Source organism: Zosterops lateralis (assembly GCF_965231275.1).
Source record: "Zosterops lateralis genome assembly, chromosome: 2".
In the NCBI taxonomy this organism is placed as follows: Eukaryota; Metazoa; Chordata; class Aves; order Passeriformes; family Zosteropidae; genus Zosterops; species Zosterops lateralis.
The window spans coordinates 76714368-76731668 of NC_139763.1; the positions used below are offsets into that span (position 1 = coordinate 76714368).

At 38.8% G+C, this 17301-nt stretch overlaps 1 protein-coding gene across 1 annotated transcript; it reads left to right on the forward strand.

The window, feature by feature from the left end:
* Positions 1-1872: 1872 nt before the first annotated feature.
* Positions 1873-6049, forward strand: MMP7 (matrix metallopeptidase 7; the record flags this gene model as incomplete). The annotated part of the gene is made up of 6 exons (XM_083854464.1): positions 1873-1980; positions 2503-2726; positions 2833-2981; positions 4623-4748; positions 5282-5443; positions 5983-6049. 6 exons carry the CDS (start codon positions 1873-1875, stop codon positions 5994-5996), a joined length of 783 nt encoding a protein of 260 aa, XP_083710590.1. The 3' UTR covers positions 5997-6049.
* Between the last annotated feature and the right edge of the window lie 11252 nt (positions 6050-17301).

A 17301-nucleotide genomic window follows, 5' to 3' on the forward strand; every position in this document is an offset into this window, starting at 1 on the left:
TTTTACTATTCAAGATCAAGACAAAGCAATATAGTCTGCAAAATTCACACAGCTAAACCTAAAGAAACAGAATCTGTTCCTTTTATATACTGGTCTAATTAGAATTTGATTGATTCATGCTGATTTTGAGCCCAAATAAATGAAAAGTCTTTTGACTGAATTATTTTTAATTTCCATTCAAGCCTAAAGTTCTTCAAAATCTTCTCACTTTTTTTTAAAAAAAAGACCAGAATTGGCAAGTTTAGAGTAGAAAAGGAAATACAGCATAGAGCTTGTGCTTTCTCATCAGGCTCTTGTGTTTAAACTCTCCTTTTTAGTTTTGCTCATGGCCCTGTTAAAGATATATATGAATTGCTCAATAGTTCATCAGCTCTGAAGCCCTTCAGATTTCTCTCGTCTATGAGGAAATAACCAGTCCCACACACTGGAGTCATGGAGTTCAAACTTTTTTAAACACATCCTCATCTCCAGCAACCCAGACTCTGGTCCAGATCCAACTTTACTACCAAAGTCAGACATAAAGGCAGATGTTGAGGAAGAAAAAGGTGAACCTACTCCTAGCAATAAAATTTTTGGATTTTTAACATCAAACCTTAATATTTGGACAGGGATTAATTTTCTGTAAGGTACAAAAACATACAGAAATTATCAGATATTGGTAACTAGGCTATTTTCAATAGTAGGTGACAGCATCACTCCTTTAGCAACTGTTTCAGACATTGCTGTGTAATCTCCTGCATAATTCAGCTGTGTGAAGTATAGATCATCTTTCTCTGGAATGAAATTCTTTTTGATCCCATCAGTCATCATTGGATACAAGCTAATAAGCCACATACACTTCCTTACATGTTCATCTATAGCCATAAGAACTCTCCCAGTGTGAGAAATATCAACCTTCTTTTCCTCTTAATGCACATTTCCTTACAGATTTGAGGTAATATGGTCACGAAACTGCACACCCTGAAATAAAAAAACATAAACCAGCCTGTGGACTGGTGTTTCCAGGCCTCAAAAACTATCCAGTGGACTTTAGTGGAGTGAAGGTGAGACCAGTGCTGGTGTGAGGGGTCCAGGGAGACTGCCCTGCTCTGTCAGTGCTTCATACATCTCTCTCAGATTACACTGGCACAGCAGGAGGTCTAAGATAGCTCCATATTTGCTAGGGAAAGCTCCTCTCTTCTCCCTGAGAGCTTTCACCTACTCTTGTAAGCTATATTCTATATCTAGTCCTCAAATGTAAAGAGATTTTTCTGAAAGGCCATCCCATGTAGAAAAGGGACAAAGGCACCTCATGTCCTCCTAGTTCTAGAGGGAGCTTTTAAAGAGCTGTCTCCTGATGTCTGTAAAATCTGCAGAAACCTCTGAGAGTTTACTGAATTGGGCAGTGCTGTTCATGCTCCCTAGGTAATGACAGTGAGGACAGTGCTCGTACCCATCTCCTCTCTACCTCTGCATTGACTGGCACAGGTAAGCAGCCAAAGGGCTCTTGCAAAATGCCTTTGTGTATAAGGAACATGGGAAAAGCTCGGTGTGAAGTGATTACACAGTAACTGTACCGATAAAGTTACAGAAAGTGAACTTCCCTATGACCCTGTGGTTTCACTGCTGGAATAATATGAAAAGAGCGAGACAAAGCTGGCTGCTAGCTATGATGTGACATCAACAGGGAAGTTACAGGAAAGATTTGTTTAACGTGCTTTCATTTACTTCTTAGAGCAGTGATGACATTACACCAACACCAAAAAGTGAGTCACACGTGTAATTGCTGCTTGGAGCTATCAGGATCTATATAAGGGGTTTTAGCTCTGGTCTTGGGAGACAGAAAGTCAAATCCTTTCTGCTACAGCAAGGCTCCTCATCAAGATGGGCACCATGAACTACCTCCTGCTTTGTGCTGTCATCTTCCTACCTGAGACTCCTGCTTTTCCAGTACGACTGAGACCAGAATCATGGAGCAGCATAGACCTTGAGAAAGTAAAGGTATGTTACATGAGGGGAAACACAACTGCATTATGAATAATCTGATTTTTTGATTCAGTTTCTACATTCCTTTCCTATCTGTTTATATTAACCTTGTGTTACATTACAACAACAGCTTTTGCAGACATGATATAAAACAGTTTAAACCTTCTGACTAGCTTAAACCTCCTAAGACTCACTTTAAAAAGAGACCAATTTCCAACTGGTAAATAAAGGGGAGTGTGTAATTTTTAAAAAAAAGTCAAAAAATTTATGTGTACTGTGTTAGAAGGCTGTAGACTTGAATACTCAGTAAATTGTGATAATTTAAAAGGATTTCTTACTTAAAATGTTTAATTGCTGTTACAATTCTTTTTAGATATATTGCTCTATACTACTGAGAGAGCAGAATTTGGCAAATGGAAAAACTAAACATGGATGATGCAGGATGTTGAAACAATTCAACCAAATGTAAAATGCAATTACCAAAACATCACAGATATATGTATTAATTTTTATTTTCCCTTCTTCTTCTTCTTCCAGGGATATCTTGATAAATTCTTTCCAGTTTTTGCAAAAACACAAAACGAAAGCATAGCAGACAGGATTAAAGAAATGCAGAAGTTTTACCACCTGACTATAACTGGAAAATTAGACAGAGAAACAGAAGAAATAATGAAACATCCCAGATGTGGTTTGCCCGATGTAGCAGAATACCAACTATTTTCTGGAGCTCCAAAATGGAAAAAGACACTTTTAACTTACAAGTAAGTGATGTTTCAGGTTTCATGGGGAAGGGGATTGCTTTGTATTTAACTAGGTGGGTTTCCTTCACAGCCTACATGATATCAAGCTGCTTTTCTTCACTGACAGGATTCTCAGTTATACATCTGATCTACCCAGAAGGAAAGTGGATGATGCAATTAAAAAGGCCTTTATGGTATGGAGTGATGTGACTCCACTGCGCTTCCGAAGAGTGTACGTGGGCCACGCAGACATCGAGATTAGATTTGCACGTCGTGGTGAGAATACCTGTCATTTTTAAAATACAATGGTCCATTTTACTCAAAGGATACATTTTTATAGCCATAGCTTTAAGAAAGAACAAAAAGTTTGGAATTAAATCAAAGTCTGCATAAATTTTATCTTATTTATATCATGTCACCAAATTTATACGCTATGATTCTGTTTTACTCATATAAAACAGTTAGAAAAATCCTTTCAGAGTCACAATTGCGAAATGAAGGGACAATTCAGCTCCACAATGAGACACTTAAATTTAGATGCTCAAGGCTCCTTCTACCTTGATAAAAAGTGCAAACTACTGGGAAGAGCTCTGTAGAGCAAATCAGCAGGTTCTGAAAATCCAGCCTGTGGAGGCTGGATTCAATCAGGTTAAGGCAGGTTTACTTAGACCTAGATCTAGTCTGGTTCCTAGAATAAACACCCATTGGCAGCTGGGGTGCATTATGTTTGGCCATAGAAAGTGTCTTCTGGTTGGTTTGCTTCTAGAAGGAATCGTATGTTGCATCCCGAGATTGCATCTCTGTACAGCCAGAGTGTGGTAAGTGGAGATGAGCAGAAGTCACTTCAGAAATCTGTCTGTGACCTGGAATAGTCCATGGATGTAGCCCTACCTTCAACTTGTGACTGGCATACGAACTGACTCAGCTTGGACAAACTAAATGCCTACTTTAAAGTTATCGGACTTGTTCTCTAGATCCATTGACAGTATTTAGTAGAGCTCCATTGACTGTAAGTGAAAATGAGACACCTGGCTTGCAAGCAGATGACTGTATAGGAACACCAAAGTGTCCAAAGCCTGTGTGCTACTGATGAGAAGAATATCATGGTGCTATAAAGAGGTGACATAATATCCCAGTCAAAGTGAGAAATGATCCTGCAAGCTGGAATGGGTTTTAATCACATGTCACACACTAGGATTAGGTCTCTTCTTCCTGTATTAGTTGTCCCCTAAGGGCCATTCACATGGTCTGGGGGAAAGGACACAGGATGGTATCTGATTTCCCAACTACTCCTCAATAAAGCCAGAGACCCGCTACAAGAGTGAGGGAAGTTTTCAAAGTTGGTACAACTCCAATCCAGCTCTTGCACTTGAGGTGGGAAACAGTAATATTCCACCTGCACTGTGACAGAAGTAGATAAGAGACCATACTTCAAGGCTGGCAATAAATGAACTTATCTCGTCAGAAACATGGTTATCTATTCCAAATCACCATCTCACACTAAATTCAGTGCAAGTGAGAATGTCTACAACTAATATTGCCCAGCACTTTTCAACATCAAAAACATTCAGATGTTAACAACAGTGTTGTCAAGCATTGAGTATTTATTGTGAAATAATCCCTGATTGCTGCCTCAGAACCACACTTCTAACAAAAGCTCAGGAAAATATATTCAGCTCTTTCTGAAACATGCAGCAGACTGAACTACCAAATACAAGATTTGAACTTAAGTTATGAATTTGGAGAATCTTTCCCTAAGTCTCACTTCTCATTTTCACAACCTTGCTGCCATCATAAGATTTTTTTTAAGGATTGGTAACCAGCAAAACTAGCACAAACCAACAGCATGCTTCAATTTGCTGAGTCTAAATATGACAACTGATCTCATCTGATGACATTGATTTATTTCAAATGCAGAGCATGGTGATGGATTTCCTTTTGATGGGCAAGGTGGCACACTGGCCCATGCATTTTCACCTGGAGAAGGGCGTGGTGGAGATGCTCATTTTGATGATGATGAAAAATGGTCAGAAGTCAATCAAGGTAAAGCTCACATGTGTATGTGAAATGTAAAGGTAAATATTGTATGTTTGGCAAGAACACAGCCACAGGAAATGCTTTCAATTACTCTTCAACCTTCAGTACTACTTCAGTACTAATATTTCTATTCTTTTCAACTACCTCTTTAAGTATTTGCACTTCATTATCATGAACAGCTACATAATGCCTGTTCTGTCCATATTTTAAAGCACTTCTTGCAGGCTAAACAACAAGTATGAGCCCCTTTTTTCTACATAAATAGTGGAAAGGTAAATTGAATTGCTTCTAGGAAGGAGGTTAACCAAAAGCAGAGCTGGAAAGAGACTCAGGGTCTCTAAATGCATATGCAAGGAATCAGCAGGTTTTTCATAAAATATTACAGTTATATAAGAAAGCTCGATAATAATGGCTCAAAAGCCTGGGGTTTCATTCAAAGATTAATTGAAATATACAAATTCTCCTGCTATTTCAATTAATTGTATTTCAAAAAGAAATGCCATACCTTTAACATATATTTATGTGCCTCCATGTTGCAGATGTCAACTTGTTCCTTGTTGCTGCTCATGAATTTGGCCATTCTTTGGGACTTAATCATTCAAATGTCTATGGAGCTCTGATGTACCCTCTCTACTCATATCAGAACCCAGAAAACTTCAGACTTCCAGCAGACGACAGGCGAGGAATTCAGAAGTTATACGGTAAACTCATGATGAAATTTGCTTTTCAAGACAAAACCTACTGGGGTACAGGTTTAACTCTCCCTGATTGCAAGGCCCTCATCATATTACCAAAAAGAAAGAAAGTGAACAAATTTGGGAAAAACAAACCCCTCCATACTCTGTCCACTCACTATGTTTCCTCTGTAGCCTGTTCCCAGTGCAAACAAGAGGTGACAAAGCAGCAGTGCATGGGCTGGTGCTCTATCCTCCCACACACCTGCATTTTGCTAAGTAAATCCCGTGGTCCTTGCTCTGCAAATGAGCTGTTTCAGCAAGTGGTGCTAGTGGCAGGAAAGGAGAGGTGCTGTGCCACCCACCAAGTTCAGTAAAGCCAGAAACTCCTTAACAACAAGGGAACATAACTGGAATTGACCCCACAGGACAAAATTTGTCAGGTTTGCTTTTCTTTAGGCACTGCCTGACTCAGGGCATGCTAGAGGAACACTAAGAATAAACCATAGTTGTCTGCATTGTCAGTTTTCAGGAGGGTCTCCATATTTTGTGCTTCTTTTCCACAGGGAAAAAGCCATAAAACTCTTGAAGAAATTGCTTAGTGAAGATCAAAGAACTCACATCTCATTGTTTTGGTGTCCCAAAACAATTTTAATCCACTGGCTAATTAAGATGGTGAAGTCCAGAGCTTCACTTTCTCTCCCTGAATTTTTATATTGATTTACTTGCACTTTACACAATTTCACCTAACAATAATAATAATAAATATATATATATGTATATACTCTGTTTTCCAAGGTTTTCTTTTTTATTTTGGCATTTCATTGAGGGATTAAGTTACTCCTGCATGCATGATAGACAGTCAGACAAGTATCTTTGTGAATAGGCTGATAGGCACCTAAAGAGCCTGTGTGCATTTACTGATGTAAGAACAAACCCTGTTCCTGGCTTGCTTTCAATTCCCATGCATGTCCTGCCACTTCACAGTATTGCCTCCTCAGAATCAGTGTGCTTCACATAGAGGAGGTCTCCACAGTGCTTCCTTCAGTATGGACTGGGATGTTTTCCCAAAGGGAGAGGCTTTTCAGCATCATGTCCTCCCTGACTTTTCAGAGAAGCAGATTTGAGAAGTAGTGGACTGGGATTCCCATTGTCCTCTGTGATATTCAAACTCTCTTGGGTATTTTTTTAAATAAAAATTTAAATTAAAACAAACAAACAAAAAACCAAAAACAAAAGAGTAAAACAAAACACAAAAAAACACCCCAGGGACTCTCCCTAGGATATTTAAGATCTTCAAAATTAGCAAGATAGAAGGTGTATTTATTAATAGTTTCCAACAGATGGCTCCCTGTGCACAGTGATGTGGAGCACCAACACCAGCTCAGTGTCACAGCCAGCATCTTTACCGTCCCCTAAACCAATGTTAGCCAGTACAAGGAACCTTAACCCAGCCCCCAGAGGTGACACAGCACAGCAGGGAATGTGCTGCTTACACAACGCAACTCGGAGGACACACTACAACTTTGAGAACAAATAAATCAACATTGTGATCAGTGACTATTAAACTAACACAGTGGACATTTATACAAGGAATTTGGTTGAACATGCTCTGGTTGGATCTGTTGTTATCATAACCCTTCCTGCCTCATGTTGGGTGCCAAAAAGCACTGTTTAATCTGACAGGTAACCAAACACCGCGCTCACTCCTCCCCCCTCAGTGGGATGGGAAAGAGAAATGCAGAAAAAAGGTAAAATACACGGGTGGAGACAAAGACAGTTCAATAAGACAGAAAAGGAAGGGGAAGTAACAATAAATAACAAAGACAAGAAGAAGCAAGTAGAAAAAAGTAGAAGAAAAGAAGAGGAAGGAGGAGGAGGAGGAGGAGGAGGAGGAGGAGGAGGAGGAGGAGGAGGAGGAGGAAGAGGAAGAATATACAAAGCAAATGATGTGTAATGCAATTACTCACCACCTACAGACCAATGCCCAGGCAGTGCCCATGAAGAAGCCTCTGCTCAGTTTTCCCTCTAGTATAAATACTGAATATGACATCCTGTGGTAGGGAATATCCCTCTGGCTAGTTTGGGTCCCAGCTGTGTCCCCTTCCAGCTTCTTATACCCTCCAGCCTTCTCACTGGTGGGGTGATGTGAGAAGCTGAAAAGTCTTTACTTAATGTAAAGGCTGCTGAGCAACAATCAAAGCATCAGTGCAAGATCAACGTTGGTTTGAAAATGTGCCCATCAGTTACCAGTACCAGTTACATTTCTTCCACACAAAGCCCAAAGATGAAGTAGGATGTGCTAAGTGGGTATCATTCTGAGGGCACAGGTGTCTTGAGGTATGAGAGAAGACTTGAAGCCCCAGAATGGAGGGTCAGATCCAATCTGCATTAAAGGCTATGAAGAAGGAGTCTGTGGTCTATGTGCTGATGCTTGATCAACTTGGGCTGACCTGGGGGGTCCTGGAAAGATGCCATGATTACAGAAAGTACCCTGTTCCCTTGGCCAAAGTCCCCATGGGGAACAAAGCACAAGTCACTTGTTAATGCTTCATGAAGAGAAAACAGCCATAGAAGACAGGCTTTATCAGAGGAAAGACTGTGCAGATAAAACCACTCCTTAAGGCCACACAGAACAATTCATGCACAATGCTGGAGGAGGCACTGTGACAAATGAAGCCAGGAGAACGAATACTTGACTGAAAGTAGCAGATATGTTTTCTAGAGTACAATTAATATCCTTATGAACTGACATGAATGGGATAAAACCCAGATGTGTATTCCTAGGAATACTGTCCTGACAATGAGACACATCTAGGAGACAGCTTCCTGTGACCACATGAGGTGACTGGCCTGCAGCAGGGCCAGCACAGGTGGCAGTGAGGTGGCACAAGGAGACACCCTTGTGTCTTGAAGGATACATCTCAAGAGAAGCAGCAGCTCCAAGTTAGCATCACCACAGGAAGTGAAATAAAAGAGAAACCAGGAATTTTGTCCTCAAAGATGGCAATGGTACCACTGATGAGGCTGTCAGCAGCATTTTACCTCTTGTTGAGCTCCAATTACGTTTCCAGTCCCATATGGGACCTCTGGTTTGGGGAAAACTGCTGCCATGGGCACACCTAACCCTGCCTAGCACGTGTGAACTGTGCAGTGTTTGCCTCCATCTAGTGGCACAGCTCGGCACACTGCACTGAGTTTGCACCCTGCTGCGAAGTGTGTCTTTTCTGCAAGCACACGGCTGGGCAGCTGCTACCACACATACCATGGTTGGGAGAAATCAGGGAAAACAGCAAACTTAGCAAACATGCTTTTCCTTCTTCACTTTATCCCACTGCATTCTGTGACAGTTTTTATATGCTCTCTCTAACACACATCTGAGGACATCTAGGCACCTTCTGTTACTCAAATAGCATCTTGTCCCTCCTTTTCCATACCAAAGAAGAAATGGCTAACCACAACATATTTTGATTTGTTGGAGAATTGAGATTTTATTTGCTTTTACTACTGTTCTTTAAAATAAAAGCATATTTAAATGCACCTTTGCCATTCCAGATAGTACAACAAGCAGCAAATGAATTCTCAAATGTGTTAATATTTCTGGTGGGCCCTTTGACCATGCAAATGTAAAGGATAAGCTCTACTCCTATACTCTCTAGAAAAGCTATTATGGGGACTTACCCAGTCATTTAGGCACCCTGATCCCACTCTATCAACACACTGAGTGATATTCTGAGAGGGCAAAATCAACACCTGCTATACCTGGTATTAACAAGGGAATAAGATCTCAGAAAAAGAAAATTAATTATATCAGCAGCCATAGCAATGCATATTGAAGTTGTCACACATAAAAAGTTCACGGATACATGATGAGAAAGACCTGATGCGCTGCAAAAGTGTAAGTATATCCTGTTCCAGTAATGTGCTCTTGACTTTTTCTTCAGTGTTAACTGAAAAATTAATCCCAAATCTTTACTTTTCAAATTTAAAGCATTTGAAGATGCCTTTTTCTTTTTTGTTTTTGTAAAATTATATCTTCAACAACACCTGCCTCCAACAGGATGCTCTTAATGGCATCATTATGGTGTTTTCATTTTCAGCAATGCCAGTATGAAGTAGCTCCACTGACGTCAATGGAATTATTTTGGGTTTATCTATTAAAGTAAAAGTGTTAGCAAAGGACTAGAGAAAACATTATCTGTTTTGGCTATTTTTACAGCAGGAACCACCACAAGCCAAAAAGCTACAGATAATCACTCTTTGTTGGAGAAGGCTGAGGAAAATTATTAGGGGGTGAAAATTGTTACTGTTTTCTGTCAGCCCTAAAAATAAAGTTTACAGACAATAAAACAAGAATAATAGAGAGAAGCAGCAGACTGCTCAGGTACATAGAAAAATATGGAAATCTATCCACATCAGGAAAACAGAAAACATTAGAGGTCTTCTACTTGGCCACATGAAATGATCTGACAGAGCTGCTGTACTCTGTGCAGTGAGAAAGTATTTCTTGCATCTCAAAAAGCAACACACTCTCAATTAAAAGTTGTGGGAGATTTTAAATGAAGAAAGATGCACATTTTTACATAGCAATCAATTCAGTTGTGGAATTCATTAACATGGGGTATTCAATGACAGTGGTGACCCAAATTCATAAACAGAATTTGGAAGGTTTAGATACATTTATGTAGCCTAACAGGTACTAAGTATGAGGGTATGGTGGTAAATGGTGGCTCACTGTTTAGCTAAATACCAAAGGAAGGATCCATCTAAATTTAACCAGTTGTCCTAACATTGCAAGACTTACTATAAGGAAAAGGAAGCACCTTGTCTACAAAGGCTGGTTAAGGACTTCATCTAACATTTTAGTGACTGCCTCACATTAGAAGATCATGTGGATCTACCTATCTACGAAGATTGCAAGTTCTTTTCAGAATCACCATTCCACCACCAAGGCACACCACCCTGTTCTAAAGGCCATAATGAGGCTGGAAGGGATCTGTGGTACTACTGTGGGCTTTCTTGAGTTAATTCTTCCCTCAAAGCAGAGATATCAAAAAGCAAAGTAAGGTGTTGCCAAAAAACCAGTTTGCAATCAACACCAATCGACAGAGTTCAGGCATGAGTTACAGAATACATACTCACATTAGTGAGCATACTCACAGGAATGCCAAGAGCATAGGAATGCCATTCCATTAACTGCTGTTTGTGCAAAAATTCTGAAGGTAAAATTGAGTATCTAATGTTAAATATCTTTTATTTTCAATTACAGGATAGCATCATGGTAGTGCTTCTGATTGCATACTACTTTTGACAATTAATTCACTCCAAGTTCAACCAGTACTCAGAAATGAATGGTTCCCCAATATAAAAACAATTCATTCCTCACAAAAATGAGATTTATAAAAGATCAAAACCAATTCTTGTTCTTGTCATTTGTGAATGGACATAGGATCAGGAACAGCCTGAAACAGCACTGTCTCATCTTTCTTTGAAGGGAATCACTCTCATTATAATCACAGTATTTATGCCTAGCAGAGCCTTTCTTTCTTGTGATGGTTACAAGAACAACTCACAGCAGTTAAGGAAGAAAGGGAAAAACATTGCAAAATACACTAAGAGACTTCCTAGTTGTTACTTTAACGCTCCTAATGCTGGTCTATTTTTGAATATTTGGGAGAATATGCAGTACAAACTGACATTGCTTTGAAGTAGAAAAGTATATAAGAATGGTGCTGCTGTTGGTAATTTGTCTTAGCAGAGACATTTTTGCCTCAAAATTCTTTTACTATTTTCTAGAGGTTCCAAATACAGATGGACAGAGCAGTAGAAGAGGTGGGAAAGAACCATAATGAGCTGAAGAACGGTTTTAACTTTTTCTCTCTGGTTATGTTATTTTCTTCATTCCTACCTTCATTGCCAAGAAATTGGAATGAGGATTGATTTTTTTTGCATAAAAAGATTTAAGTTTTTACCTCCTGGGAGTGAAAAGTTAGGTAATAATTTGAACAGAAGTCAAAATGTCACCACTACTCTAATATTGGCACAATATTCCTTTAAGTGTGTCTTAACTTTGCAAATAAAACTAAACCACTAAGAGTTCTCCTTGAGATAATTTTCCAGACCTGGAAATCAGGTGATCATCCAGTCCTCATTCTAAAAGATATGATTTTAATTTAGCAGTGAGTAGAATTCTTTATGGTAGTAAGAAATATGATTAAGGAAGAAATCACTTCTCTTACTCATGTTTGCTATCGCTATGAAGCAGAATGTTTGTATCACTATCGGGCTACTTCCATAGTTCCAACAGCTCAGAGTCCATACACATTCCAAATCATCATCAAGAGGATGGATAATTAATGGTCAGTACTTTCCATTGAGCTATTTGTTCCCACAAAATGATGTATACAGCACAGAAATGTGGATGTGGGATGCTCTGTACATACTCCCATAACATAAGGAATGAGACCACCTATTTGGAAGTGTCTGCCAGCTATGCAGATCTAAGCTGCTTGCCAGGTCAGCTCAGCCAATTTTCCATGTTGTCTCATATAACCTTTAGAAAAGCCTACACAAATTCCACTCCCCGTTATACTGCCCATCTTCATATTCTGGTTTAACACCGAGTTTCAACAAAAAGGTGCTTAGGAATCCAACATATCTCTCACTTAAAGCACTAATCCTAACCTTTGCACTCTGTCTTCCTGAAATTTTATTACCTTGCTATCTCTTAGCTCTAATTTCTGTTGTAAATCTTTCAGTTGTTAGCTGTGCTTTCATCATGTTTATATGGTACCTAAAATGATTGACCTTCAGTTCTGTTTGTTTGGCCTCCTTTTTATTACAGAACAGGAAGCAATCAAAAATAATATTCACCCTTTTCCCACAAAGTAATTAGATGCTAGAAGTAGTACCTTGGCACTAGTTTATTTAACAATCTAAAAAATCACCTAGCAAGAACTTCAGTGTGAATACCCTGGAACTGCCTGATCAGAACAAACACTTTGTTTTAAAATTATCCTGTGTCTAGAGTATTTTGTCAACCTGACTGACATTCCTCCAGGCACGTGTAGCTTCTGCACTTCACATGCAAAATGTTGTCACTATATCTATTTGAATAAAATATATTGTAGGGCAATCTACTCATACATTTTGAGAATACCACATTTTTTTCACATCTTCAATGCCTTTTATCACTCATGAGACCAAGGTCTTCTTTTACCAAGTAAACAATGCAAAGAACCTGCATTAAAGTAGACAGAAGTTTTATAAATCAAGTCTTAAGTGCCTAAATGCATTTTTTATTTCAAGCAGTAATTTAAAGAGTTGAAGAAGAAACATCATCTGGTAATTTGTGCTATCAGAGAGGTACAAACTGTGAAAGTTACATTATTCCCTGCTGGCACTTCATTTCTAGGCTGTGTCTATAAAGCACAGGAAAAAAGTACCATTTTTATAATTACTTCAAATTCAATTTCAGATATCAGATTATATAAACGGGGCATTCACGAGCTAATGTGCATCATCCACACAGACAATTTGAAGTGTACCTGCTTCAGCATGGGCCACAATCCCTTCCATAATCACTGCCATAAATGCTTTGAGATATGTTCTGCTGGGGACTTGGCCATGACCACAGGTGTTTCGGGTGGACCTGCTCTTGAATGGATTCCCCCACAAGTCACAGACCCTTCAATTTGAGTTCCCACTGGAGTTCCAGCATGTCCAGCACAGCAATACAGACAGCAGCGATGCCTGGGCCATCTGCCAGCCCAGATGCATTTCACTTGCTGTTATCAAACTGTTCCCAGGCACAGCAGAGTCAGATGATGAGCAGCACAACACTACAGCAAGCAGCAAAAGAGAAGCAGCCATGAGCACTGGACCCTCATATACAGTCAGGCAAACAAGCACAGGGGCCTGTCAATCAATAGCTAAATAGCAAGACCAGCTATGAATTCAATCTTGCACATTCCAATAAATCTGTCGTTATCTTAGACTCTTCAAGCCCCCCATTAGGTGCCAAAAAGGACTGTTGTCATTTAACCTCAGAGGATTCCCAGGAATTTGTGTCAGCAAATGACTTAAACGAAAAAAGTGAGATTAAGAGAATATGGGTGTACAGGCAATCACAGTGAGGAGTTGAGATATTTGGAAAAGCTGCCTCAAAGTACCAAGAGTTACTGATGGAAAACAGTTTTTTGTGATACTGGTTTTTCTCTTCTTGCGTCCTGCAGCACCTTTTTTTTCAGTTCATGACCAAAGTCTGATATTTCACCTTTGCTGGTTCAGGAGAATGTGCTTTCCAGCTACTTTGTGTCATTGTTACAGTATTGGCCCATGTGTGCCAATATCTTGGTGCTCACCATGAGCAGTGCATCAAAACCCCAAATGAGTTTGCAGCTCACAAACTGTTAATTCCACTAAAGGTGACCAAATTTGTCAAACAAAATGATGGCCTGACCAAACTAATTCCAGTATAAATATTTCATCTTACTATTATGGCAGATTTGAGCAGAAACAGAAGCAGAATCCTCTGGAATCTAAAACATTTTCAAAATGAAGACTCACATTCCAGCAGATTGCAGCAGTGACCTAGTTCACATGCATTTTCATAGCAACAACAGACATATCTGCAGTCTTTGCTTAAAAGACATCAGTCATAATTATTATCTGGAAAAAGGATCAGTTAAAGTGGATGAAAGCATTTTGAGACCATCAATACTGAAAGCATGGAACTCTATGACAGACATCATTTACACATTTTTCAGCTGCTAAATCAAAAGCAATAATTCTTGCTTTCAGAAAGAGTTTGGTCTGTGTTTTATACATCAGGACTGATTAATTTTTCTCAATTGTTTTTCCTCAACAGAAATAGGAACAAACAAGAATATATATGAAACCTACTAGAAACTCCATCTTATTACGACATGCAATGAAATTAAAATTAAAAAATTAGGAAAAAAAAAAAAAAAAAGGAATAAAACTTGGCAGCCCTGTAGTTGAAGTAGACTTCTCAATACTCCCTTCCTTGCAATGCACTGTCACAGAGTGCTAAGCTCTGAATTAATACAATCTAAAGTTAAGAATTCTTTGCAGCTGATCTAGGAAGCTTGGCTATTTAAAAATAAAAACGATTTTTTACTAATCAGCAAACAGTTTTAAAGGAAATAAAAGAACTGCAAAGCAAGCTTATTAGATAAGACTGTGAACAATGTATTGGTCATACAAAAAATCATATAAGGATTCTTTTCAAATAGAAAAAGAGAAGTCTGAACATTAGAGACAGGGATGGTAGTGAAGATCAAATAGACTAATCCAGGCTTGGCAGAGAAGATCTTATCTTGGGGATTTTGGGATGCTTTAACTGTGGAGTTTTAATGTAGCTGTTTTTTAAAAGAATTTTTGTAATTTTCTGGACCTTCCATCAGCCCTGGCTCCCCAAGGGCTGAGGTGACTGTGTCACAGTGGCCAGAATGTTGGTGGTGGCTGTGGCAAGGGCCATGAGCCATGTCTTTGGGTCAGTGGGAAGAGGCAGGAGGCAGAGTTCAGGCTGTGGCACAAGGGCTCCATGCAGACCTAAGTACAGGGTCATTTCATTTCAAGTCCACAGCTGGGATGTTTTGTTCTCTGCCTATGTAAATTTTCATTTAAAGTTGTTGTTGTTAAAGGAATACATATTACTGTCTTACATTTTTTCTCCTAAAAAGCATCCACTGGGCTTAGAATTCCCTAGAGATTCATCTGAAGATGCATATGGCTGCTATTCTGGATTTATTAACTGCAATATTACCATATAGTGTATGAAATCTGGGGCAGACTTTACTAAACAGTTAAATAGTTTTCCTCCAGTATTTCATTATGTAGATTTTAACCCTCTTCTAATTCTCAGAAACTCATAAACTCATAAGTCTAAGTCAATGACAACAAGACAATACTGGTATCTTATAAAAATATATTGGTAACTTCCCAAAGTCATGGTGCAAATCTAAGTTTTGACATAGCATGTAAGACAATTTTTTATGATTCAGGTGTCTCTGCAGTAGATTATGTCATGAGAGCTGGCACAGCACTCTTTTAATTCCTGCTTAGTTGAATCTTATTAGCCATCTTTCTGTGATTAATTTTTATTTGAATAAAAAGAAAAATAGAAGTATTTGAATAAAAGAGACTGCTAATCAGATAGTACAACACAATTAATGTACAGGAAGAGAATTCTGTCTAGAGGAGACTCACAGACTTACACTGGGACTGTAGCCATGTGCTGTTTTATTTTCTTGCTTTCTGCTATGATTTTTCAAAGCACACCTCTCCCTGAAATGTCAATGCATAGAAAAGAAGTGCATAAAAGTCATGTTCTTCAAAGCCAAGTGTGACACCTTCATGTCAAACTGTTGAGAAAAAAGATAAAACATGGAAAGTTGTTGCAAAAAGATCTGTCAAATATTAGTCATGTTTCCAAACCACACTCTGAAATAGCTTTTTACCTTTCTAGTTGCAAGGGCATGCCAGCCTGTGAGATGACACATACTACAGCTCCCAGCAATCTTAACAATTGCACCAGACCTAATCAGACTAGGTTCAGGATTTTTGTTATGAGGATCAGTGCAAATAGAGGCCAGATTTCATCACATTCAACTAAGAGCCTCCATCCCAAAGCAGAGTTTACCTGGCCACTCTGTCAGTGACACGCATCCATTGGTATTATCCAGCTCCTCTGCACTCTGACAAGATCAGCAAAAGCTGCCTGCCCCACTTCTTTTAAATGAAATCATAATAATTTAATATTACTTTGTTATTAGTTATTATAATAATAATAACAACTAATAAGTTCTCCCATTATATCTACAAGCAAACTTGTGTGTTTGCTCAAAAAATGAAAAGTAGAAATCCTCCCCAATATCAACACAATATTCAGCTGGGGAAAAAAAGATAAGTATTATTTTCCATAATACACTAAAAACAGAAATATAAAGGAAGCACAATTTTTATTGAACTGTTTTCTGCAGACTCTTCTAGCCCCTATTTTAAACAATTTCTATCTAATTTTTGATTTATTATTTTTTTCTTTGTAAATGACCTTGATGTCATTAATTTTCTAGTAGGTTTGCAATGAGATCAGCTGAGTGTCTCTGGAACATTTTTTTCACAAAAATGAAAACAGCAACATGTTCATAACAGGCATGGATGAATGAGTCATAGAAACAAGGAGAGCACTAGGATCCTCCTCCTTCCCAAACACAAGAGAAGAAGAAACCAAAGTTCAAAAAAAGTCAGTGAGCACAAGCCAGCCTCAGCTCCAGTACAAGATACAAGACAGGTAAATACTCTGTGCAACAGCAGCAGTCGTGCATGACCCGCAAAGGCCAGAACTAGGGCTCAGGGTCTTTTGATCTGATGGAATTGTAACAATGCAAAGGCAAACCAACAGATTGGTAAGAAAGTCAGGATAGTTTTAGCAATGGACACTGTAAGGTGCTGATGCCCCATGTGGACTCTGATTCTCAAAAAAATATGGCTAATCCTGGTTGTGTCAATACAATTTAGAACTTAATTCCTTACTTTAAAAAGAAAAAAAAAAAAAGTGTGAAGAAACCCAGATTTGCGAATGGTCTGGATTGTGGAGATTGACACTTTGGTCAACCTATATTCTTATCTCTCCTTCTACAAAGCTCAAGGGTTAACTTTGCACTGCTAAGAAGCAAGGATTGGCAAGCTGCCCTTGCTAGTATTTCAGAAAAACACGTTACATGTTCCTGTCTTTTCCTGATAGAAACACTTTGCTGTAACCTAGCAGTGTTGCTCCCACTCCAGTGTCTAAGAATATAAAAAATTACATGGGATGTGAAGCAACGTGTCATCTATTATGTTTGGAATAAGGCATTTTA